We start from the raw sequence: 25356 nt of genomic DNA on the forward strand, positions 1-25356 counted from the left end.
AGGCCGTCCCCCGGTGCGCTAGGCGACCGGTACACCAGAAGGACCGCCAACCTCTCCATGGCCAACCACTCCAGGCCGACACACTCCATGCCGGTGATCTCCGGGACGGGGACTGCCCTGAAGGGAATGGAATTGCGGATGAACATTGCTACACCACCACCCCGGCCCTGGGTTCGAGACTGGTGGAGGCACGCGAAACCTGGGGGCGCGACCCCGCCTAAGGCTACGGTCTCGCCCTCACGTACCCAGGTTTCGGTGACACAAGCCAGGTCCATTTGCAGATCTCCGAGAAAATCCCGGAGTACTGCGGTCTTATTGTTTATGGACCTGGCATTAATCAGCACCAGAGACGAAGCAGAGTATCCCTGAACCCAGCCATCCTCGTTCCTAGGGATAGGTCGGAGGTCAGAAAGCAAACGAGCACATCTACTTCTCGTCCGCTGTCTATCATATGGCTGTACTGAAAGGTCCTGCCCACATGTACTTATATGCCACAAAATATCAGGAATGATAAGCTACTTGATGGGATAGCACTTGTTCCCTGTCCCAGACATGTAGCTAATTGTAAGGCTGCAATAGAACTTTAATTTTTTTACTGCCATGTATCTGATAGAAGGCTGCCATCACAGTCCTATACAGAGCTTCTCTTAGATCTTTTAACTCTCTGTAAATACAAAATCTAACAGTGCTGATGTAGATGGTTTCATTTGAAAAGCAACCATTAATATGCAATTTCATATTAATGGTTGCTTTTCAAATGAAACCATCTACATCAGCACTTAGATTTTGTATTTCCTAGAGTGGACATCTAGATCTATCTATAAAGTTCTCTAATTTGTTCTTTCCGTAAAACAAGTCAGAACACCAAAACTGTCTGTATTAGCCTTGAACATAAGGGTAGCACTACTAAATCACATCACTGGCCCATCTTTCCAGGACCCTTTAAGGAACCTGAATCACCCCAGAAGGTTTACAGAGAGTTAAAGGATCTAAGTCTCTCCCACTGTTGCTCCATACAAATAAACAAACTTGGAGGTTCCATTTAGTCATTGGAACTATTGTCCATGCATTTGTCTATGTGAAAAAGTTCTGATATCTGCCTTGTGACCATCAATTTCTTTGGCTGTTCTTGAACTCTAGTATGGGGGATGTCTTTGCCCATCTGCTGCATACCATAGATAACTTTAATAAACCTCTACCATGAAGCCCTTTAGACAACTTTTCTTTCTAATCTGAAAAGCCCTAAATTATTTAGCTTTTCCTTATAGGTACAGTGCTACAATAATACTAGGAAAAGTTGAATACACATAAATTACACATATATAAAAAAGGGCAGGAAGCAGAGATCGCTGAAGAAACACCAGGCAAAACAAAAATGTCTTTATTCACTGGCAGAAGACAGCAGCAGAAAGGCACAGGAGAATCTCTCTGGGGAAAGAATCCCAACTTTTGGTGCCATGACCCTGAAAGCCTTCTCCTGCGTTGCCACTTGCTTAACCTCTCAAGCCGGAGGAGCACCTGAAGCAGGGGCTTGAAGGATGACCACATCAGTTGAGTGGGTTCTGCTGTCTGAATGCTTCCCCAATCACTTGTCTTAAATGACAAACCTCTTTAGGAGCAGTGAACAACAGCAAAGTGAAACACAAATACACGTTGTTTGCTCCAATATAAAAGCAATACTTCCAAGGAAGCCTCAACTGGAAGAAACATAGTACTAAGAGTTCTACCAAACCATAACTTGGCCCACTATCCACTCCTCCTCCAGCATATCACATTGTTGGAGCTATGCATGTGAAATGAACAGGAATACTAGCCTCGCCACCAATCAGCTGGAGCTCTTACCAATCAGCTCGCTGGGAGAGCATTTGCCAGTAAGGGAGGTCTAAGCCTAGGCTGGCATTGCAGAGATGTCACTTCCACTGCATAACAGAAATGACATCACCACATCATCAATGATGCAGGGATGTTCTTGCACTAAAAGATGACCTTGAAATGAAGATTAAAAACCCCATCTTATACTGTGAATCAAAGGTGAGAGCCCAAAAGGAAAGCATTAACTGCAAGAATGTAAACACAAGGCACCCACTGAAAGTCAGGAAGGATATAGCTCACCAGGTTCAGTGATTCATCGCTTCCATATACTCAAACACCAATCTCTATCCTTACTTGTAATTAATAAGGAGAATACACTGAAGTTCATTTATAGTTCACAAGGAATTCACTTACAGATATGAGTTGAGTTTTGCATGGATCAAATATCGTTGGTAAATTAAGTAGGTATCCAAGCCTGGGAACAATTTCACAAAATATTTTGCCATGCAATCTCTGTCATAATATTGCATATAATCAGCATAAAAAAAACTAACACAGCAGAAAAATATTAATGCAGCAGGTGACTGAGAACTTGGTATGAACTACCAAGTCCTTACCAGACATTATGCTCCAACAGCTTCCAATGAAAGAGAACTGACCTTGGTGTCTGCCAATAAGAATTAAGCAGACCGGGAGTCAACACTTAAACACATCTTATAAGCCAAAATTTTATTTGAATTCCTGAAATATACTGCTGAGAATGGAACTTTAATAAAAGAGATCCTGTTCTATGAATATTTTAATTTCATTCACCTTTTACTCCGTGATTTCTGAAAACCCTTGTACCACAATGTTTTCTGATGAAATGTTTCCAAGCTAGCTTCCCTTGCAGTGCAGACATACCTACGACATTTTTTACATCTTTCCTGCCAAAAAACCTGGCTGTTTTCCACACCCCATGCCATCACCCAACTTCCTCCTCAGTGCCTGGTCCATCATTTTTTTGCATCCCTCACCTCACTTCGTTCCCCCTCACTGCTTCCTTTTTGTCATTTTGTGCATATTTGTTGTTGTTGTTATTGTTGTTTTGGAGGATCAACAAAGCATCAGTTAAATGGATCTGCTAAGCATCGAATCAATGGATCAACAAATCATTTCAATGAATAAGCAAAAATAAAATTTTAAATAATTACAGTTGCCATGAGACGTTTGGAGGAGATGAAAATGTTCTGGAAATGTTCTACATGACTTGTGCAGAAAGGGCTGATGATAACATCCATCAGTTGTGACACCCCTTAAACACCAATCAAAGTCTAACTTCAGGAAAGGCACAGTTCTTCATGAATAAAATAGATAAAATATTTTCGTAGATAAAACTATCTTCATAGATAAAAAAATATTTTTAATCTATTAGGTTCCTTAGGTAAATTGGACAGTGAAAGGAATATGTCACTCAAGAGATTCATTTTCTGGGATGTTTGCAAACAAACCAGCCAAGTCTCCACCTGCGTTCTGGTGAAAACTAAAGGGTAGAGTTCAAAATGTAGTGGGTTATCTGGAGTGTATTTGCAAGAAGCTCTGAAGTAGGCCACACATTTGAGGCTGGGAGGGAAAGCTGTGGCAGGACTACCATGTGAGCCACAAGCTCACAATTAACTAGTAGTCAAAAGAATATACAGCTAAAGCAAACACCAGAATCTTTGTAGAAGGATGCAAAACTCAATGGATAAAGAGGGAAGACAATAGAGCACAGACTCATTGATTTTCAGGTCTGTACTGAAGCACTTATCTGACATGGAGGTTCAGGGTTTTCAGATCTCACAAGCTAAGCAGGGTTAGCCGTATTGAGTATTTGGTTGGGAGACCAACAAAGAAGTCCATGGTTGTTATGCAGAGGCAGGCAGTGGCAAACCACCTCTGAACATCTCTCGTCTTGGAAACCCCATCAGTAGTCGCAATAAGTTGTCTGAAACTTGACAGCACTTTCCATCGTTACATTTCTGCACATAAGGCAGCACACTGATGACTTATTTGATGCTATTTGAACAAAATGATGAATAGAGTGACTTGCAACCACTGGTAAATTCAGTACACCACTTCAGTTCCCTGTCTTCTCTTACTCCCCAGACAATTTAACCTCTTGATCTTTTTTCCAAAGAAGAACACACCATATTCCAGCCTGGAATACGTGTTCAATTTTCCCCAGTTCTTCTCATCAGTTCTTTCTCACAGGTTACAGTTGCTCTTCAGCTCAGCTCTCTTTATTGTCTAGATCAGTGATGGCGAACCTATGGCACGGGCACACACAAACAGAGTGCCCCCCCCCCACATCTAGGCTGACCTGGGCCGCTAGGCTCGATTATTAGTGTTAAACCTAAGACCTAGTTTTGGGGAAGCAGTGTAGGTAACCCTGTTAAGCGCTGTTAAAGCCCACTGATTTTCATGCAAAGAACTAAAGCATGATCCTTTACCTGGGAGTAAGCTCAGTTGCTGGCAATGGAGCTTGCTTCTGAGTAAACCCTCCTAGGGTCGTGACTCACCCGTTGGAAGAGTTGCACGGTTGCTTCAAAGCAAAGCCATCGACTACCACCAAGCTTACTCCTGAGTAACGAACATCTCGGAGCCAACCGTTTTTTCTAAACTAAAACCTCAGTATTCAGGTTAAATTACCATGTTGGCACTTTGCGTTAAATCAGTGGGTTTTGGGTTGCAATTTGGGCACTCGGTCTCAGAAAGGTTCACCATCGCTGGCCTAGATAAAGCACCTTTTTTCTCTCTCACACACACATACACACACACACACACACACACACACACACACACACGTGTGTGTTTATGTGTATGTAAATTGAGGAATTCTACCTATCCACCCCCATTCCATCTCACCCAAGTCAACAGTGCTTCCACTTTCTTCAGACTGCAAAATCTGGAGAAATCTCAAAATTCTGCCCATGTTCGAGATTCCATAAGATCTCAGGGGCTTAAACAGATATTTTCATCTCCCTTTGGCTCTACGCCCCATCCCCACCTCCGCCAAGTTTCAACACTTTATGATCCTAGAGATCAAACTCATAAAGTAAGTTTGCTGCTATTTTGCCTAATTTTCAAAGTCGCATTTTCCTGCCTACTTGTGGACAGTATGGTTGTCTTGCCTTTGAGACAGGGCAAATGTTTGCCACACCTGTATGTTGCAAGTCTGGTTTTATCTAATAGGAGAAGTTGGAACCCATGTCAATTTACATGCCTTGTTCTGAATCAGATATCTGTGAATGAATTGCCTAGACCAAGAAGGGCAGAAGAATAAATTAATACCAGAGGAATACAAGTAGGACAACATGATAGAAGGCCACGAAGAACGTAGCCATGTAAGGCTGCCGGCATGCTTCCACACATGACTAAAAACTTGTTCCTAAGTTTTCAAAAAGCAAGTTTCCTCATACCAAGCATTATATTCCACACAAAATTTCTTGCTGTGTAAAACTTGTGTAAACTGGCTTAATTATGAATTGAATTTTCCTCTTTGGTGATAAAAAAAGTGAACAGGAACAAGTCAAACTTGTTTTTAATTGGACATCTAGGGCATGCAGGAGTTAGAAAGATACAGAGTTCTTTATTCTCTGCTCTTGAACATGGCTCAATAGGAACAAGTTTTTTGAGTGTGGAAAGAATGGCTATTATCACACAAACAGATCAAAGAATAAGATAAATTATTCATTTACTGGACTAAGTTTTACATGAGAAGTATTGCAAGCTTTTTATTGTATAAGATCCTGCAAAGTATGAGTCTAAAAAGTTATTATTCAACTGCTGTAGCCAATTTGCTTCATTGAAAGGAAAGCAACCAAAGTTTTGCCAAATCCCCTGACCCCAGAAGCTCATTTTCCAGCTTATCTTTTCCTGTCATGAGCTAGCTGCAGAGTAAACTGGCAGTTCAAAAAGACTGCAAAATAAAACATATTTAGCTACAACAACAGCGGGTTCTCTTATTTTTGGTCTGTTTTTAAAAGTTACTAATAGTTTATTTAAGAAGAGGAGGAAGGAAGAAAGTTCCTTGCGTGCCAGAGAAAAAAAATATTTCATATTCTCATAGCAGTTCTTTGCCTTAAAAGGCAATCCTTGCCTTGTCTCAAGATGCTGCTAGGCTGCAAGCAGCCAGTGCCTAAGCATGGCGAACATCTTAATGAGAAGTGCCATAATGTTATTTCATAATACTGCCCTTCACAACTGAGAATCTATTGTGTGAAACTAGCTTTTAGACTTCCAACATTAGGCTTGTAGAAGTGTAGTTAACATACCAAGTATATTCCTGTGGCAAAACATGCTTGATTAGATACTCTCCCTGCACTCCTTTCACCTCAACTCCAGGTTTAGTTATTGTAATAACTTATAAAGAGCAGATGGGATATCAATATTAATAAAGCTATTCCAAATCACAGAAACAGAGTCCATCAAAATCTTAACAGGAATATGCCAGCAAATATGGAAAACAAAACAATACCCCACAGCCTGGAAGCTCTCAATCTACATCCCAGTTCCAAATCAGATGCCAAAGACTACAGCAACTATCAGATCATTGCATGAACCTCTCAAGCGACCATAGTGATGCTCAAAACGTACGACAAAGATTGTTACCATGTAAGGAACAATAAATGCCTGATGTTTGTTAGTTTCAGAAAAGGAAGAGGTACAACATATCATTTTGGAAATTTCTGTTGGTTATGGGAGCAAATGAGAGAATTTCAGAGGAAAGCCAGATTGTTTTTCACAGATTACAGCAAAGCTTTTGACTGTGTGGATCATGAAAAGCTATGTCTGGTTTTTAAAGGAAATGGGTGTGCCGCAGCCTCTGATTGTTTTGATGAGCAACCTGTACTCTGGACAAGAAACGACTATTGGGACAGAATAGAGAGAAACAGAATGGTTTCCAATTAACAGACAATAATGTATTTTAGCTCCAGATCTCGTCAAGCTATATGCACAATATATCATAAAGAAAGATGGATTAGATTTAAATGAAGGTGGAGTGAAAATTGGCAGAAGGAACACTAACAATTTGAGATATGTAGATGACACAACTTTACTGGCCAAAAATAGTGAAGACTTGAAATGACCACCAGTGAAGGTTAAAGCAGGAAGAGCTAAAACAGAATTAAAGCGGAACATCAAGAAGACAAAATAAATGACTGCTGAGGAATTCTACAACTTTAATGTTGATTATGAAGAAACAGAAATTGTTCAAGATTTTCAATTCATTGGCTTCATCGTCAACCAAAAAAGGGAGACTGCAGCCAAGAGGACAGAAGGAGACTGAGATTGGAAAGGGCACTTACGAAGGAGCTAGAAAAGATTCTTAAGTGTAAAGATGGGTCTCTGGCAACCAAAGTTAAGTTAGTTCATGCCATGGTGTTCCCTCTGTATGGGTGTGACAGAAAACAATGAAGAAAGATGACAGAAAGTAGATTCCTTTGAAATGTGGTGTTGGAGGAGAGATACTGTGGGTTGTCAAAAAGATAAATCAGTGGGTGCTACATCAAATCAAGCCAAAATCTCCCTAGAAGTTAAAATGACTAAACTGAGGCTATCCTACTTTGGCCACACAGTGAGAAGATAAGAATAACTTGGAAAAAAAACACACAATAATGCTAGGAAAAGTGGAGAGCAGGCCCCTTCACCATCCTAATTATTTATGGCAGGTTCAGGCAGGTTCCTAATTATACGAAGCAGGTTTTCCTGCCTTTTCTAATGACTGAGCTCTACAATAAAAGCCCACTCACAGCCTGGAAAAACTGCAACAAATGCCATGATATAAATGCAAAGGTGGTGATGTAAGGTGGCTTCACTGCCATGGAGTAAGCATGGTAAAGCACATGAATGTTCACTCTCTTTCAGCTGAGACCAGGCCCTGCAGGACCTAGCTCAGTTCCAAGGGGCCCGCAAAGCAGAGACATTTCACCAGGCATTCAGTTGAGGCAGTTATGGTTTTTCTAGAGCTTTGCTGGCCTCCTAGCTTGCCCCTCCTCCTCCTCCTCCCCCATCCCCGCTTGATCTAATATAAATTTAATATAAAGTAGGATAGGAGGATTTTGACTTATCATGGCCAGGAAGTTCTATTGGCACTTTAAAATTGTAATGTTTTAATGCTGTTGTTTTAACCTTTTACTGATTTATTTCTCAACTTCGTTAGCTGCTCCAAGCCTGGCATTTGGTTGGGAAGAGGTAGGTATCATTTATTTATAAAATAAATAAAAAAATCAAAAGCTGATTTCCTTCACCATTTGCCCAGTCCCTTAATTGCTCCAAGCTGTTCATTAAACCAAAAGGCATTCTGGGTTCTGCAGGTGGAACAGTGCTATCAGGAGCAATAATGTCTACTGCTCATGTTGACCCTGTAGTCAAAAGATCAGCCATGGTTGTGTCAGGAGAACCAACCTTGCAGACAGGAACGTTCTTAAGAGATGGCAGAAGATTCTCTTTATCTATCAGCCTCCAGGGTGAGACCCTGCTAATTGGGCCAACATCCTTGTGTGGGTCTCTAGCATCAACAAGTCTAAACCTCACTGGGGAACATCTGGCTCATGACAAGGGCAGAGTGGAAAATTCCCCCATTACAGAACATGTACACTGTGCCCAGCACAAATAAATGAGGCATGTGATCCAAAAGTGTTCTGTGGCAGCACCATGCTCATCATAGCAGCCATGAAGTCCCAATCAGCACCAGTCAAGGAGGCCTCAGCATGAACACAGCAGTTGCCAAGGACAATAAGCCTCAAGGTCCCTAATGTCAAAATCGAGGACCTCTTCTGTCAGCTCAGGCAGGGAGAATGTGGGTAGCACCAACAGAATCTCTGCTCTGCCTCACATCAGGTATGTACACTCAAAGCAAGGACTTTGGGTAATAAAGCACACAATGGTATTCCAAAGGCCTGACAAACCATGACCACTACTCCTCCCATTCCCCAAGCCTAGCCAGATGTTGTATACGAAAATCCAGGGGCGAAGCTGGGACAGAGGGAACCCTCCACCCTCACTCATCTCCAGATGCTACAACCAGCAGAAAATGTATGCTGAGGAAACAGGAGACCTTTAGATGGCCAGGGCACCAACATTAGGACATGAATGAAGAAATGACAATATACCAAATTAAGGGAGGAAGTCACATGGTCAGAATTACAAGAGAGGTCAAATGCTCAAATGAACTGGGAACCATGCATGTGATTTTTTGGGTCTAGAACAGACTTTCTGGCACCGTGGACAAAACATGTGGTTTAAAATGCAAGATTTGGCTTTGTTTCTCTGGCCTAGGGAAGATGTAATGTAACAGAAGTACCACCAGCTAGGACAAGCAACCTCTGATCCATATTAGCATAGAAAAGGTGCAGAGCAGTGAAATTTTGTTTCAAAGATTAAATTATTTTGTTTCAGAGATGAAATTTTGGAAACACAATTGCAATATAGAAATTTACTAAAATGTATCCCTAATGGTGTATATTAGGAAAGACAAAGATAGTTGCCTGCTTCCATCAGAAACATTGCTGGAACAATCAGAAAACAGTCATTTTAACAGGATAAGCCTACGCTGAAGAATAAATATTTTCCAACATGGTGCAACATGTCAGCTCTCAACTAAGCTCAATCAGACTCCTTGTTTCTGTTGAGCTCCCCAGAGGGAAGGAACAGTAACAGCACTGTCTTTATTGCAAACTTGCCTAGTCCTGCCAGAAGAGTCAAAGAGACATGAAAAGTGCTCTGAGCTGAAGAGATCTGGTTTCATTTTGTGGGTGGAAGTGGAGGAGAAACCAGACATTTTTCACAGCTGCTCACCACATCATGTCTTTTACCCCATGACTATTAATTCAAGAGATGTGATTCCATCTTTCGCAGTATCTTAGAAAGGATCATACAATAATTGGGAGATGGGCAACTATACTACGCACATATCATTGCATTCAGCAATACCTTTTTCACAGCCTGTCAAAGTTAGGTGTGCCACTGGATAAAACCAGAACACTACTGCCACATTCTTAAATCCACAGACCAGTTTGCCTGGACTGGCATTCTATCTAGCTCTAAGTCTGAACTGGTGTCCTGAATGCAGAGCAATGTCCCATTAAATACAATCCCCTGTCGATGAAAACTGATTATCTGCTCGGTAAACACATAAAACATCATTTGTAGGAAATCCACACAAGATTTCAGAAACAGCATGCTTGAAGACCAAAGAAAACACAGAGCTCTCCTCACGGCTGCTGCCACTCTACATCATCAAAAACAATCACTAGCACTACTCTGTCATTCAGCCTTTTACTCACTGTTGGTTTTTGTTAATACTGTAATATTTTTAGTGGAATTACAACCTTCCCATTCCAACTCTGGTTCACAGTAATGTGTTGTCAATTACAGCAGCTAGCACAGACTTGTTTCCAAATATGTACAAGAAATCATGCATTCCTCTGTACTTTCAGGTGTTAGCCAAATTGCACAGACTAGGAACAAGTATATGGACATGCCATCTCTTTCTGACACTGGCATTCAGAACCCATGCAAAGTGGATACCATACATCACTAAATATAACTAGATCAACATCATTGGGAAGGGTGGTACAAAAACAAAACATTTTGACGACTTATGATCTTGCTTGTGTTCAAATATTTATGATGCTGAAAGCTAAACAGTGCCAAGGCAGGAAAGTTCTCATAAATCAATTATGCTCATTTTGTTTGAAGAATTGTAAGCAATAAATTGTTCTGTCAGTTTCAAAGAGTGTCTCCCTTTATGATCAGTTACACAAAAATGGGTGAAAACTGCTTATAAGGGACATGTCACAAGGAGAGCCTCATTACATACAATTAGAATAGAATAGAATAGAACAGAATCTTTATTGGCCAAGTGTGATTGGACACACAAGGAATTTGTCTCCGGTGCATATGCTCTCAGTGTACATAAAAGAAAATACATTTGTCAAGAATCATAAGGTACAGCACTTAATGATTGTCATATAGGTCTAGTAAGCAATCAGGAAACAATCAATAGTAATAAAAACATAAAATGTAAAATCATAAAATAAAATGAAATTAATGCTAGAAATGAATTAATGAATTAATTAATTAGAAATGAATTAATGCTAGAAATCAGATTGCCTCATTAGTTAACAGGATTAAAAACCTGGCATTCAGTATAATTAATTTCCCTCCTTTAAATATGACCTTCTGATCTTAGGCCTTGGATTAAAATAATGTATCAAAAAGTATCTGAAAAAAATTTCCCTAGGGGGAGAATCCACTTTGTATGGCTCCTTTTCAGTATCACTTCCTAATACATGGTTGATGTCTATGCATCGAATTTAAATCTGAAGTAAAAAAATCCACTAAGCTAATGTTTAGGAAAAGATTTTGTCACCCTTAAAATGACAGCCTTAATGAATGTCAGTCTTCATAAGAGACCGGTACATTGGACACTTACCATGAAGGGCCTTCTCCTGGTAGGCAAGGAGGACGTCTGCTTGGGATGATTCTCTATGCCTTCACCAGGAAGCAGGAAATTTTTTAATCCATTTCCTGTTTTGAGCCTCGGCGCCATTTTTGTTAGTATTCCATTGTCCAAGCAGTAACTAACATATTCTACATATTAAACAACAGCTCAACACAGAAATAACATTAATAACGGCATGACAATAAGAGACAACCATTAAGGATTAACGATGATAGGGAGGGCCCTTATGTTCTCCTTGCCTAACAGGAGAAGGACCCTTCATGGTGAGTGTTCAATGGACCCAGTGATGTAGCTATAGATTTTTATGGGGTGGGTTCGGGGGACAGAGCCATGCCCACACCCACCCCTGGGGGCTTGGCCATGCCTCCCCAAGCCCCGCCCCCGGCCTCAGTGCTTATAAAAGCAGCTCTCCAAGGCAGGGATGGCAGACTCCCCTGCCCCCCCCCCGGGCTGGGGGGGGGGGCAGAGGCGTTGCTAGAGAAAATGACAGAGGCTTTTAAAGCCACCTTAAAGGGAGAATCTGGGGTCCCCAGTTAAAGCAACATTGAAAGTGATGTTGTTTTGCGCAGGATTCTCCCCCAACCTGAAACAGCATCACTTTCAATGTTTAAACTGGGAATCTCAGATTCTCCCTTTAAATCCATGCCGAAGGGGGTGGATTTAAAAGGAGAACCTGGGGAAATTTGGGGGGTGCCTGCTGTCAGGAGTGCAATTGTTAAGCTAGCAGCACCAAACTTTCAGGGTATCTTTAGGAGACTCTCCTGATGATACCACCCAGGTTTGGTGAAGTTTAGTTCAGGGGGTCCAAGGTTATGGACCCTCAAAGGTGTAGCTCCCATCTATTAGCTCCCATTAGAAACAATGGGGGATGGGGGCACCCCCTTTGGGAGTCCGTAACTTTGGTCTCCCTGAACCAAACCTGGGTGTTATCATCAGGAGAGTCTCCCAAAAACTCCCTGAAATTTTGGTGCTGCTAGCCTAAAATCTGTGCCCCCTACAGGCCGAACATTGAAAAAAACTAAAAATTCAAAAAAACCCCACAAACGGGGGGGCAAAGCTTCAGACATGTAATGAACTCGGGAACCCCTCCTTACCTACATCATTGAATGGACCATTCTCCTGGAGGCAGAGGACATCTGCTTGGGACTTCCTAGAGCAGTGCACCTAACAGGTGGGACATCGTTAGTTAACTGAAACGTAGTCTAAGACCCTCCAGCCAAAGGTGATCGAGGCAGCTGCTTAGGCCTCGAGCTTATAATGTTTACAAAAGTGGAGGAAGAGGACCATATCTCCTCCACAGATGCGTTATTGTGTAAGGCAGCATTTGTTGCTGCACTACCAATAAAGTGAGCATAATGCCTGGTTGGATGGCCAAATTAACTGCCTTATATGCCTCAAGAATGCATGTCTTTAGGGCGGAGCTGATAGTTGCAGTTGACATTTGTCTCTCTAGGCTGGGAGCGGAGACATTGATGAAGAGAGTTTCTGTTTGTCTAATGTCTTCTGTCCTGAGAATGAAGGCTTTCAGAGATCGTCTAAAATCGAGATTATGCCAGAGTCTCTCGTCCATAGATGGTTGCGAATAAAAGGTAGGCAAGATAATAGGCTGGCTGACATGAAACGTAGAACTGGCTTTAGGTCTAAAAGTGGGGTCTGTCCATAGCACTACCCTATCTTCAAGGAAAATACAAAGGTCAGGGTTGATGGATAGAATCTGTAACTTGAAAACCTGTCTGGCAGAGGTCACAGCCACTAAGAATAGTACTTTCATCTTCAGCCATTTGAGATGGATAGACTGGATGGGCTCAAACGGCAAACGTGTGAGGGTCAAGAGGACCAAGTGGAGCCTCCAAGACAGGAACCTGTGTTGTAAAGGTGTTTGAGATTGAGAAAGCGTGTAATGTCCATATGCCTGAAGGCAGGAACCCCATGAAAGGGAGGCCAAACTGAGGAAATAGCAGCTATCTGACAACATAGGATAGTACTATGCAGACCACTGTTGAAGTCATCCTACAGAAAGTCTAGGACCACTGGTAGGGACAGCTTCTCAGGTTTAACGCCCTTGCGCTGACACCAATGCACAAAGGCCTTCCACGATGCGTTGTAAATTCTGGTGGTTGCCAGGCGGTGTGAGGAAAGCAGAGTCTCAGTGACCTTGATAGAGTACCCTTACTAAACAGGTGTCACCGCTCAATAGCCACGCGGTCAAACATAGCCAGCCTGGATTGAGATGACATATTGGCCCTTGAGTCAGCAGGTCCGGGGTATGTGGAAGGAGCCCGACGCCATTTTAGTGGTCGGTTTTTGGCAGGAAGATCTCTGCTTGGCTTAGGAGCCATGCAGAGAATAGTTTCTCTTTCTCTCCCTGGAGTGGAGAGGGGGAGAGCTAATCACTAGACAGGAAGGTGAAACAAAGACATACACGAACAGGTAGAATCAAAGAGTTTCTATAGGACCCTGAAGAAACCATGCACTCCCTGCAGAGGCAGGAAAAATACTGGGGAGAAAATGGCTCCTTGGGATACTACAGGAAGTGACACAAAAGCTTTTCCTGCCTCTCTGCAACTGGTGAAGGAAAACACCCAGACAAGATGTCCTCCACCTCCAAGAGAACATCTGCTCAGTATATAAAGAGACTCAGGTTCAATCTCCACCACCTCTAGCTTAAGGGATCAGGGAACGAGTGACTCTGAAATTTTGGAGGGCTGCTGCCAGTCAGAGTAGCCCCTTCATGGATCAATGGTTTAATCTATATATATATAAATCTATCAGTGCATTTTTCTGCTGACAAGTAATCTCCCAAACTACTGGACCGATTGCTTTGAAATTTTCACACAAAGTCACATTTGCGTGCGGCTAGGTTTCCATACTGTTTCCACACCTCCTGTGTACATCTCACAACTGTGCCAGTTATTGTGTACATGCCACACTTGTGACAGTTGGAACCACAGTTCTGTTCCGCAGCAACGCCATCTGCTGGCCGTCAAAGCAACACCCTCTGATACAAGGGAAACAACCATGCCTTCCTTGAAAACCGCTGGACATGGCCCACCCACCCTAGCGGAGGAAGGGGAAGGTGAGGGAGGGTCCGGGGGTTTGCTGGACCAAACGCTCTGAAATTTGAACACAACGTAACTCATGCCTCCCAGCGTGTTTTAAGCTAGGTAGTTCGCCTGCAAGGGAAGGGAGTGAAAGGGACAGGGGCAGACACCTGGACATGGCCCACCCACCCTACCAGAGGAAGGGGAACGTTAGGGAGGGACGGGGTGCCATGCAAGGGAACGGGAGAGAGGGAGAGGAGCGAGGGGCCCCTTGCCCCTCCCCTCCCTTGCAAGCATTGTAAAATGACACATGTTCGAACCGTTCGCTTCCCCTTTTCTTTCTTTTCCACTTCACCAGACTCAGTCATAGCAATGCGTGGCCGGGCCCACTAGTTCACTATGAGGCAGTTTCAAGTGTGAAGTCCCCAAGCAGACTTGTCTCTACCTCACTGGAGGGGTGATCTACTTTTGTGATTGCTATTATTCACACAGACCAGTTCATAATTTGATATAGTAACACTGGAATTAAGTGTTACTATATCACGTACAACATGGATGCCAAAGTTAGCAAGAACGTTGTAAGATGTAGTGTTTTTCAACATTATAATGATGCAACTTGAACCACATGTTTGTAAAATTGTGAACCTGACAGTGTGTGGGCAATTCAATCCTCAGTACACTGCACAACCTTCTCAGCTCTTTCCCTCTTCCCTCATGAGTAAAAGCAGCAGAATTATACAAGTATGCACATACATACTTGTTTTGAATAATCCATCAGATTTCACGATTCAGCTTTCCTGAATATGAAGTAAAGAATCTGAAGCAAAATGTTGATTATAAGGACAGAATACATGCATGCCATTAACCAACTGCCAGTACATATTACATAAACGTTGCCTAGGTTCCTCGATCAGAGAGAGTTCACTGAGTTTGTCTTGCTGTCACCTTTTCCCAAGATCCAATCAAGCAAGTTCTGTTTGATCCATTTTTAATAAAAGGCAACCAGATTTCAACTTGGAGAGATTTCAGACCGCAAGCTCAGTCGGCAGACAATCTGCTCTGTCAAATGTTTTTCCAGCTACACTATTTTTGTCCAATGGAAAGTTGGAAAAAAGAGCAGAACAAGACAAATATAGTTCAGACAGCTCCCAATTGCTTTTTGCCCACAAGTCTACAGCCCGTTTTAAATGCTATTTAAAACGTTTATAGATTATCTGTTCTCAAGAGCAGGTCAAAAAATTAAGGAATGTTTTTGCACAGATACACAAAAATGTAACTTAGGTAATTAGAGATAACATCTTGTCCAGTCCCTGTCAAACAAAACCTGTTGAGAACAAGTTTTAAAGTATGTACACTACTGTGTAATTGGCATGCTTATAAGGAAAAGAGTAGAACATGTTACAAATATAGTTAATTTCGCCCCAGCATTCAATTACAGTTAGTTGCATCAGATTGCTATAAAATTTATTGCAACTGTTACATAGATATTAATTAGGACTGCCAGTTTTTCATAATTTTCCATTACAAACTTGAACACTCCAAGAAAGAAGTCTCTGAATACTGGTAGAATCTCATATGCTCGGGCACCTCTACACTACAGTACAGAAGTGAGGATTCAAATGGGAAGGAAGAGAGTAGAGTGTGCGCCACTTTCAGCAACATGAAAATATGATAAAAGTATTGTAAGTATAGTATTCAAGTCCTGCATATAGTACTATGTATCCCCTGAAAAGCTGTGGTTTTTCAACAACTTCATATATTCTAATAGTCTCATCTGTGGATACTTATACCCAAAGATCAGGATTAGGTAGAAAGAGATTTTCCCACAAACTTGGGTGGGGTCCAGTACACAGTACAATACATCGTACACAGTGAAAACTAAAAATGTGCCCAACATGGAGGGTTAAATTCACTAAAATAAATTTTGTGCCGTTGCACATCCACTTCTACCACCACCTGTCCGCCATTACTGCTTCTTTTCAACAGTGGCAAGTGGAGAAGGAGGAGGAACTAACACCTCCTTTGAAGTTCACATGAGTGTCCTTTGAAGATCACATGAGTGGCTGGCCTCGGCTATCAAAGGACTCGCCCCATCAACTACAGTAGCCAGAGCAACAATAGTCTGGCTCAGGAGAATTCTAGAAATTATCCCCCCCCCTTCCAATCAATGTGTTGGAGACCATAGCAATCCTACTGGCTGTGAAATGTTTCTAGTCTGCAATTCAGATACGTCATGTTCTGGTTCACACAGATAACACCTTGGTGAAGATGTACCTGAACAACCGGGGGTGGGAGGGGGGGTTCCAGGTTATCACGGTTCCATCAGGAAGCGGTCAAGATTCTTTCCTGGGCAGAAAAACATCTACTCTCCATAGAAGCCGGGTGCTTCAGGCAGGCAGGGTGTAGTCAGGTGCAGTCTCACAGGACAGAACAAGCGACAGACAACAGCATAGTCAGGAGTCAGTCCAATGGGTCAAGGCAGGTGGCAGGTGAAGGTATAGTCATCGGTGAGCTCCACAGGTCACGGCACAGGAGATCAGGTAACAGGCAGGAGATCAGCAGTGGACCAGGCACAAAGAAGCAACAGAAAACACACTTGTTGCACCCAGGCAGAAGCAGGCTCGCAGTGTGAGCATTCAACGTCAGGTGGTGACTCTCACCAAAGTGCGGCATCTATTTCAGGGAGTCCCGGCATCCAGATGTCATGCGTTTTTTGAAGGGAGTACACCAGATCCAACCACCATTGATTCACAGGTTCCCTTCATGGAGACTACACTCTGTTCTATTGGCCTTGACACGCTCACCCTTTGAACCAGTGCAAACTATACATCTGTGTTGGCTGAGGATGAAGGTTCTATTTTTGGTGGCAGTCACTTTGGCTAGGAGAGCATCTGAGCTAAGGGCACTCTCTGTGAACTCTAACCTCTGCATTTTCCATATAGACAGGGTCGTCCTGCGAACTGATCCTACTTTTCTGCCCAAGGTGAACTCTAGATTTTAAAAAATTGTAGTTCCAAATTTTTGTCCCAATCCGTCGCACCCTAAAGAGAGATTATGGCATAATCTGGACGTCTGACGGTCTCTCAAATTGTTTATTATACGAACTGAGTAAAATGGAAAGTCTGTTCATCAATGTTGCTTCTCCGAAGCTAGGCTGTCAAATGCAGCAATTAGTTCCACCCTGAAGGCCTGCATCATAGAGGCCTATAAAGCTGTCAATCTTCCAATTCCACCAGGGATTACAGCGCATTCCATCCGCAGCTTACTAACGAATGCAGCCTTCAGAAACCTGGTCTCTGTTGAAGGAATTTGGAGGGCAGCTACTTGGTCATCCACTTCATCGTTCATAAGACAATATAAATTACAGTCATTAGCCTCTGCCAAAGCCTCTTTGGCAGAAGAGTGTTGGAACACATTATAGGAGACTAACGATGTTCCACCCGGTTTGACAACACTGCTCTGAGAGGTCCCAACGAGATGTCCTCCGCCTCCAGGAGAATGGTCTATTGGATACTCACCTTCTCCTGGTAGGCTAGAGGACATCCTAGCCCTCCCTGGATTATAGTTCAGTTCAAAAAGGGGTTGTTGCATTGTTTGTATGAGCCTAGGTTCCTTGGTTATGTTCTTGTTACTTCCTATTCCATGTTAATGTTCTGTAGTTAAGTACTGCTTTGCCAGGCAGTTACTGCCTCTCTAGTGGTGGCACTGCAGATGGTGGGGGACAAGAGAGAAAATGAATGATGCTGGGAGGGAAGATGGAGAAAGAGACAAACAGAGAGAGATTCTACAGGAATTGGAGAAGGAAGGACATTGGTGACACCAACTGTTGAAGGAGAACAAAAGAAAGAGTGGCAAGCAAGGAGGGAAAGGAATAGTGACAGCAGATGTTGGACAGCATGAATGAGAAAAAGAGTGATGGGGTGTGGGACAAAGAAAGAGAGTGGGAGAGTGTGTGAAACAGTACGCAGTGGAAGAGAGAGAAAGAGGGAAAAGGGGTAGGAGGAGGGGGAAGCAAGCAAAAGTTGAGGGAACAGGATGGTTACCATTGCAGGTCTCCACTTGTACATTTCTAGTTTTCATGGTCATGGAGATACTCTTAGAAGATACAAGTAGCATGTCTCTATTAAGTAGTGAGAGTATGCAAGGATACCTGTATACACACACTTACGGAGACCTCTGTCAATGCACTTTAAGGTTTTGCACACATCCTAATTCTTGAACAGGATGCAAAATTAAATAATATATCAAAAACTAATTTACCATGAATTATATAATCCAAATGCAGTATTTGAACAACTCAGGCATGGAATATTAATATCTTAATGAAGAAACAGCCAAATCATTATTTTATAAACATACAGCATCCTATACAGCTACATTTTTCTTTTTTTCCTTTTTTTTGTTTTTGAAAGCAGATATTTTAACACATGAAATGAATGATTTATGGCTGCACCCATTCCAATGGTGCTTCTAACAGCTCAAGGAGCTCTCTTGTATAAGGGAGAAAATGCTGTCATTAACAGGACAACAGGACCTTATAAATACTAACGAAAAAAGGCGTCACTACAAGTACCATGATATCAAGGTCCCTATCCTGGACAGATCTTATACCATCACCATATTTCACCAATACAATGCAGAGAGTCTGGGTGTTGGAAAGAGTAAACTTATATGGAAGCTTCCACATATTTACCTTCCCCACTGCATTCCTTATTAGGTATTGCACATGTGTGCAGACTTCTTGCCTAAGCTGCCTGGTAAAAAAGGGGCTCTATCAAAGACAAATATTATTGATCTCTCATATTCAGAAGCACGATTTCATTATCAATTAAAATATTAGTTTTAGTTTTAAAATATACTATATACAGTAAACTCTTTGACACCAAACACAACCTACACAACTTCAAGTGACTCAACATTTGTTAATTTATTATCAACCTGTCTGGTGCTACATTCTCTCTTCATTCTTTATTGTTTCTGAAAGTCTCTGCTACTTGTTGTTTCTTGTCTTATTTCCCTTCTGCCTCGTCAGTCATACTTCACTTGCTTGAGGTAAGGTAAAGATAAAGGTGCAGTTCCCTGTGCAAGTGCTGGGTCATTAGTGATCCATGGGGTGACATCACCTCAGAATTTTTACTAGCCAGACTATGTTAGCTGAGTGGTTTGCCATTGCCTTCCCCAGTCATCACACTTTACCCCCAGCAAACTGGGTACTAATTTTACCAAGCACAGGACAATGGAAGGGTAAGTCAGCCTTGAGTCAGCCACCTGAAACTAACTTCTGAAGGGATAAAACTCAAGTTGTGAGCACAGATTGGACTGCAGTACTGCAGTTTACCAATCCGTATCACAAAGCTCCTGTGCTCAAAGTAAGAGATGTTAAATTCCTGTTCGTTTGTTTTGTATTTTCCAGTCCAGTTGATTGGAAATAATTACTTGCAGAGTCATGTGAAAGATTTGATTAGCCATTTCCTTTCTTATGGGAACCTTTTGTGAATGTATGAATTTATAAAAACACATTTCAGATTTGAGTTTTTAATCATTTCCAATGGTTGAAAAATCCAAGTAGTTCTCTTCAAATTCTTCACTCTTCTTGCCCAAGGCAAATAATCTGTTGCTGCTAGGAGTACATTTAGAAATCAAAAGTTATTTCAGTGGAAACCCAAAATAGAGATAAAGCTGACTTATATGCTCATATGCACATAATTTGTACAATGCTCATATGCATTATACAATTCAAGCACATTAGTATGTTAATATTTTGCCTAATTAATTCTGGTCCCATATGGCATGGTTAGGGGTATGGGAAATACATTGAGCACTAAAGTCCAGGTAGTGACTTCTAAACCTCTTATTCATCCATCTGCCTCCAATTCTAAGATACAACATTTTTGTGTGTGGTGGTGGGGGTGGTGGGGGTGTTAGATAAAGAAAAGATTTATGATAAAAGTTAAAGCTGGATTCTCAGATTCACAGTACAGTCTTTTTCTTGTCATCTTCCATAGTATATATCTCAGAGGCCAGTTCCTTCCTTACCCTTTCATTTTTATACCTAAGAAAATGCTCAAATTCAAGCTTGGCATTTTCATTGGGGGCGGGGGGCACATACTGTCATTCTAAAATATATTGAAAGCAATTAAGTAGCTTACTTAGTTAGACAAGGAATGCACACATGCACAATTTAGAACAGAGTCCAGAAAAATGATAAAACACCACAAAACACCACCTTGGTGACATCATGTTTTCCTTCCATGTTAATTGCAGTTTGATTCAGCAAAAGATGGCAGCCCACGCTGTCAGACAAGCCACAACTCCACCCTAAGCAGAAGTCATTATATTTAACTCTCTGTGAAGCGATCAGACTCACAAAACATATCATTAGTATTTTACACGCAAGCTATGTTGCCATCACTAATCAGCTAGTTTACAGTTTTCTTCATCAGTCAGGTGAAAGACACCAAGTATAATATAAAGGTCTCTCTTAGTGAAAGCAACACTGTTATGACAAGTACTTAAGAAAAAGTTACTTGAAAGGAACTTTGAAAAGTACATCGACTCCACAGATAGTGATGAAGCATATTTCCATGTACTTTACATCAACATCCCATTTTGATGGAGAAAGGTGGAAGGGAATTAAGATTATTTGTCACCTAGAATTTTGCTTTGCAAGCCACTGAAAATTCCCAGTATTTATTTGTAACTATTTACACACAAATTTTAACACCACTTTCATAGTTGGCAACAACAGTTTCTTTACATCTTATAATCTGATCCTTAAACACAACAAAAAAAGAGATTTGGTTGACAAGGAGGGAAGAGAGGAAAACTTTGAATCAATCTCCACATCTAAATAAACCAAGGGTGGTACTTTTTCAAAGGAGAAAAAAATAATTTTATGCACTGGACCCCAGGTAATATTAAAGTTATTTACTAGTTTCGTAAGTATGCAAAGTCAAGACGCGGATTTGGTATTCCTTTCTTTAGTCAATCACAAAACTTTAGTTGAAGATGCATATTCATAGATTGGTCTGATATCAGAGCATGTTGAGCTATATGGAACAGGAACTGACATATTCAGATTTTGCTGCGCTACCAGAGCTTACGTTATTTATTCATTCATTCTGGACATCCAGTTCTTATTAGTCAAAATAAAAGGACACAATATTCCAATTGATGAATTGCTTTAATAATTAGTCTTAAAGATTAGGAAGTTATAAATCAGGCAGTGTTAGAATAATAATCTCTTTCTATGTATAGCTACAACTGAATGATCCATCCCAGTCTTAAATAAGTGCTTGCATATTAATTATGAATAATTTCCTACTGAAAACTATTGCTCCTTTCATATGTGTTAAATTTTCTCTGAAGTCACAACAAGCATACTTTCCAACAGAAAGCTGTTCCTACTTGACAGCTCAGCACTAAATCATTCTTTGATATAATTACAATGCTTTTAGCACACTTTACAGAATCTTATCTTCCTGTCTGCACAATGTTCCCAGATTCACAGCTAAACTTTGTGACTAGAAGACCACATCTGTCAGATAAGACATTGGTGAGTTAGATCCTTAATATTCCAGCAAGACAGTATCTTTATTCAGAAGTATCTTTATTCAGAAATAGGTCCCACCAATTTTGGTGAGGCATTCTGCAAAGTTAAAGTTCAAAGGACTGCAAACTTACTTAAAATAAGGCTACCTTCACAAATAGTCACTAACTACATATTGGCCACAAAGTCTAAAACATTCTACCCAGAATTTGGTTTTTTTACTCTAAATTTCAGATAACAACACAAGAAGTCTGTGCCACTCACACAAGAAGATAGGGGCAAAATCAAGTCATTTAATCATTGATTTCTTTTCTGAAGACCCAAAAGTTTGCAAACAATATCTTTTAAAACGTTTCTCTTGTACATCTTCTTTCTCACAGATTCAATGCTGCAATCCTTTTCAATCTAAAATCAGTAGTTTTGCCTTTTCTCACTACCGGAATCAGAATGCAACACAAGAACCCAGCATATGTTCTCCTTCTCCTCTCCCTCCTACCCAGACGTTTTTTAAAAAATTGTTACCTTAATACTTTGCCCACTGCCTGTAGAACCATTTTGCAGCTTAATCCAGTTTTGGGGGGTTGGGGAAGTACTGGTCTTTCACTACTGAGGTTACAGTGATCCCCAACCATGGTCAAGAAAAAAAGCAGGAGGGAAAGAGAAAGGAAAAATTGGGAACTGCCAGTCCAGACTCGCGTTGCTTTGCCAGATCTCTCTCCTCTTTCCTCCTCAGAAAACTAGTCCAACCACATTCACAGAGTTTACACAGCTTACTTCACTCTACCCTCCCTCCTTCCCTCAGCCAATGAGAGAGCTGCAAAGGCAACAGAAAGAAAAAACAGGGCTGGAAAAGACAAACAGCTGCTCCTTTTTACAAACGCTAACCAAAAGCCAAGCCTGAGGAGCCAGTGCCAATAAGGAAGCATTTGAATTAGTCTTTTCAGACTGGCGCCGGCTGTGCAACACGGACAAGAGAAGTAGTGTAGGGGATAAGCAAACTTCTTTCAAGCACACTCTTTGCAGTACGGTATGAGGGACTTCTTTCACACTTGAATCCCATCAGCTGTAGAGCACTCAAGAACACAGCACAGTCCATGTCTTCATGATTGTTTGTGAAGACATTATGCACCCTTCCTGCAAACCACAGAGGGTCAAGGCGGCTTATAAAAAACCTGGCCCACTGGCAGTGAATAGTTAAAACCACAGAAACAGTTACAGAACTTTTATTCCCTCAATATTGTATCCTCTTTATGGCAATAACTGCCAAATGTATGCCTAAAAACCACAGCCTTAGATTACATGTGCAAGGCAGACAGTCCTCCACAATATCCTAGGAAGACTTTACGCAATTCTGGAGATGTCAGTGAAAAAGTGGCCTGTGCTGTGGCTGACCTGACAACCAGGAGCCAGCACTGAGAAGATCAGAGGCAACGAGCAGGCTCATTAACAGGAGAACCCGTCTTTCAAGTAAGATGTCTCCAGATTGCATAATGATTTAAAGGTAACAACCAGCCCTTTCATTGGGATGCAGAAGGATACTGGTGGCCAGGGTAGCTGTTTCAAAATGGGACAAATGTGCTTCAACCTGGGAGCTCTAACCAGTAAGTAAGCCACACTATTCTATGGCTTCCAGTTAGTTTTCAAATGCAGCCACAAATGGTGTGTGTTGCAACAGTCCAGTCTTGAAGTTAGAGACATTGCTCAGCATGGCCATATGGAGCTCAGGAAAGAAATTAAATTTCTTCTCCAAATGCAGCTGATATAATGCATTTTTTCCCATTGTACTGATTTGATCTTCTAAAAGTACAGGACCCAAAAAGAATCCTTATGCTCTTTACAGAGCTAGCTAAATTCAGCTTGGCCCATTTATTTGTGGTCTGCCTTTTTCATTGAAACTCAAAGAAGAATATGCAGCATAAGACAATGCAATCAATAGAATGAGCAATGTAATATTACTGGTATTATAGAAATATGAAACAAAGAATAAATGTTCGACAAGATATGTTAAAGAGTATTGAAAATAGTATCAATGAAATAAGATTATACATACAGATGATAATACTATATGCAGTAGTATATTCCGCTGTTCTGTTCCCTTCACTAACGTATCTTCTTGAACCAATCTGTTACAAAATAGCCCTATTAACTTTACAAAAATCCGCCCCTGAACAATTCTGTCCTACGTACCTTGTGGAACGACAAAAGCATGGGAACCTTCCTACCCCCTTTGGGAAAGCTATTATACAAGGTGTCATTACAGAGAATATACTTATATGGGAAGTTGTTGATCTTGTCTATTTGTAGGGTTATGCCTAAAGAAAGTCCTGTTCAGATGAACAAAGTTTTCATGGAACATTATAGGAAATGCAGATGAGAAGGTCTAAGACCATGAAGGTGATAGCCAATATCTTGAACTGAACCCAGTAACATTTGGGAATGTCAAAAGAGTGACTGCAGAATGAGTGTAATATGTATGCTCTGCCTAGCTCCTGATAATAACTGAGGAACAGCATTTTGTGCCAAACTGAGTCTCAATTGACTTCAAAGGCAGACCTATGTACCTTACAAATCTTGATGTTACCATAGCATGGATCCAGGTGGCCATACTGACCAAGTAAAGGTAGTGAGTCATTTTCCAGGTCAAGTGAAATTGAAAGAAAGCATTTTTTGCAGCATTTTTCCAGACGTCGTATCTAAATTCCATGCTCCCATGTATTATAAGATATATTTTATAGTCATATTAGTCTAATTAAGAGTGTAGACATGTAGCCTAAAGCTGCACTCAAAAAATGAATGGTTTGAAAACAGTTATGCTTAAAGTGCCCAGACAGAACACTGTTAAGTAATATTTTGCTGTTTCTACTCCACTTTCATGATACAGGAACGCCATCTTGCTATTTCAAATGAAGCCAAGGAAATAAACTGAATATAAGGTATACCTAACAGTGGTAAACAGAAGTGCAGCAGAAAGTTCCAGAACCTTTTAAAAATTAGACATTTATTTTTAAATTAAAAACATTTCAATAGTAATTAAATAAAATATTGCATTAATCTACTCTTATGACAATCAAGGCATACTCTTTTATTAACAGATTGCACATTGCAGTTCCAATCATTAGTTGCTTAACTTCAGTCCATTTACAAATAGATGACATTGTCAAGCCACTAGCAACCACAATAGTTCTTAAAGTCTAAAACAGCATGACTACAAAACCACCAACAGCTAACCATGTACTGTCTCTATAACCCATCATCCTACATTTGTTTTCAAGTCTACCGCTGACCACTTTCGCCCTCTTGCACTGCCATTGTGAGGAAAATAAGGGTTTTTTTAGATTTTGGAAAGTATGGTATTTAGTATTTTAGAAAGATCAGGGCATGCAATTCACTCTCTCCTCTAGCAAGAAAAATTCAATTAGCCCACCCACCTCAGCGGAGGGAGGGGTGGCATGCAAGGGGAGGGG

The 25356-nt window shown here is 41.2% G+C and overlaps 1 protein-coding gene across 3 annotated transcripts in view; it reads right to left on the reverse strand.

The window, feature by feature from the left end:
- Nucleotides 1-25356, reverse strand: part of MOB2 (MOB kinase activator 2) — a 151835-nt gene that overhangs the window by 18054 nt on the left and 108425 nt on the right. Inside the window, exon 1 of one of the 3 annotated variants that reach the window (XM_048484857.1) lies at nt 22415-22627. The exons of the other annotated variants lie outside the window; for them this stretch is intronic. Within the exon in view, the coding sequence (XP_048340814.1) occupies nt 22415-22524 (110 nt within the window). The 5' untranslated portion in view covers nt 22525-22627. Of the gene's footprint in view, nt 1-22414; nt 22628-25356 lie in introns of those variants that run through there. 3 annotated transcript variants of the gene reach the window in all.

Source organism: Sphaerodactylus townsendi, linkage group LG02, assembly GCF_021028975.2.
Source record: "Sphaerodactylus townsendi isolate TG3544 linkage group LG02, MPM_Stown_v2.3, whole genome shotgun sequence".
NCBI lineage: Eukaryota > Metazoa > Chordata > Lepidosauria > Squamata > Sphaerodactylidae > Sphaerodactylus > Sphaerodactylus townsendi.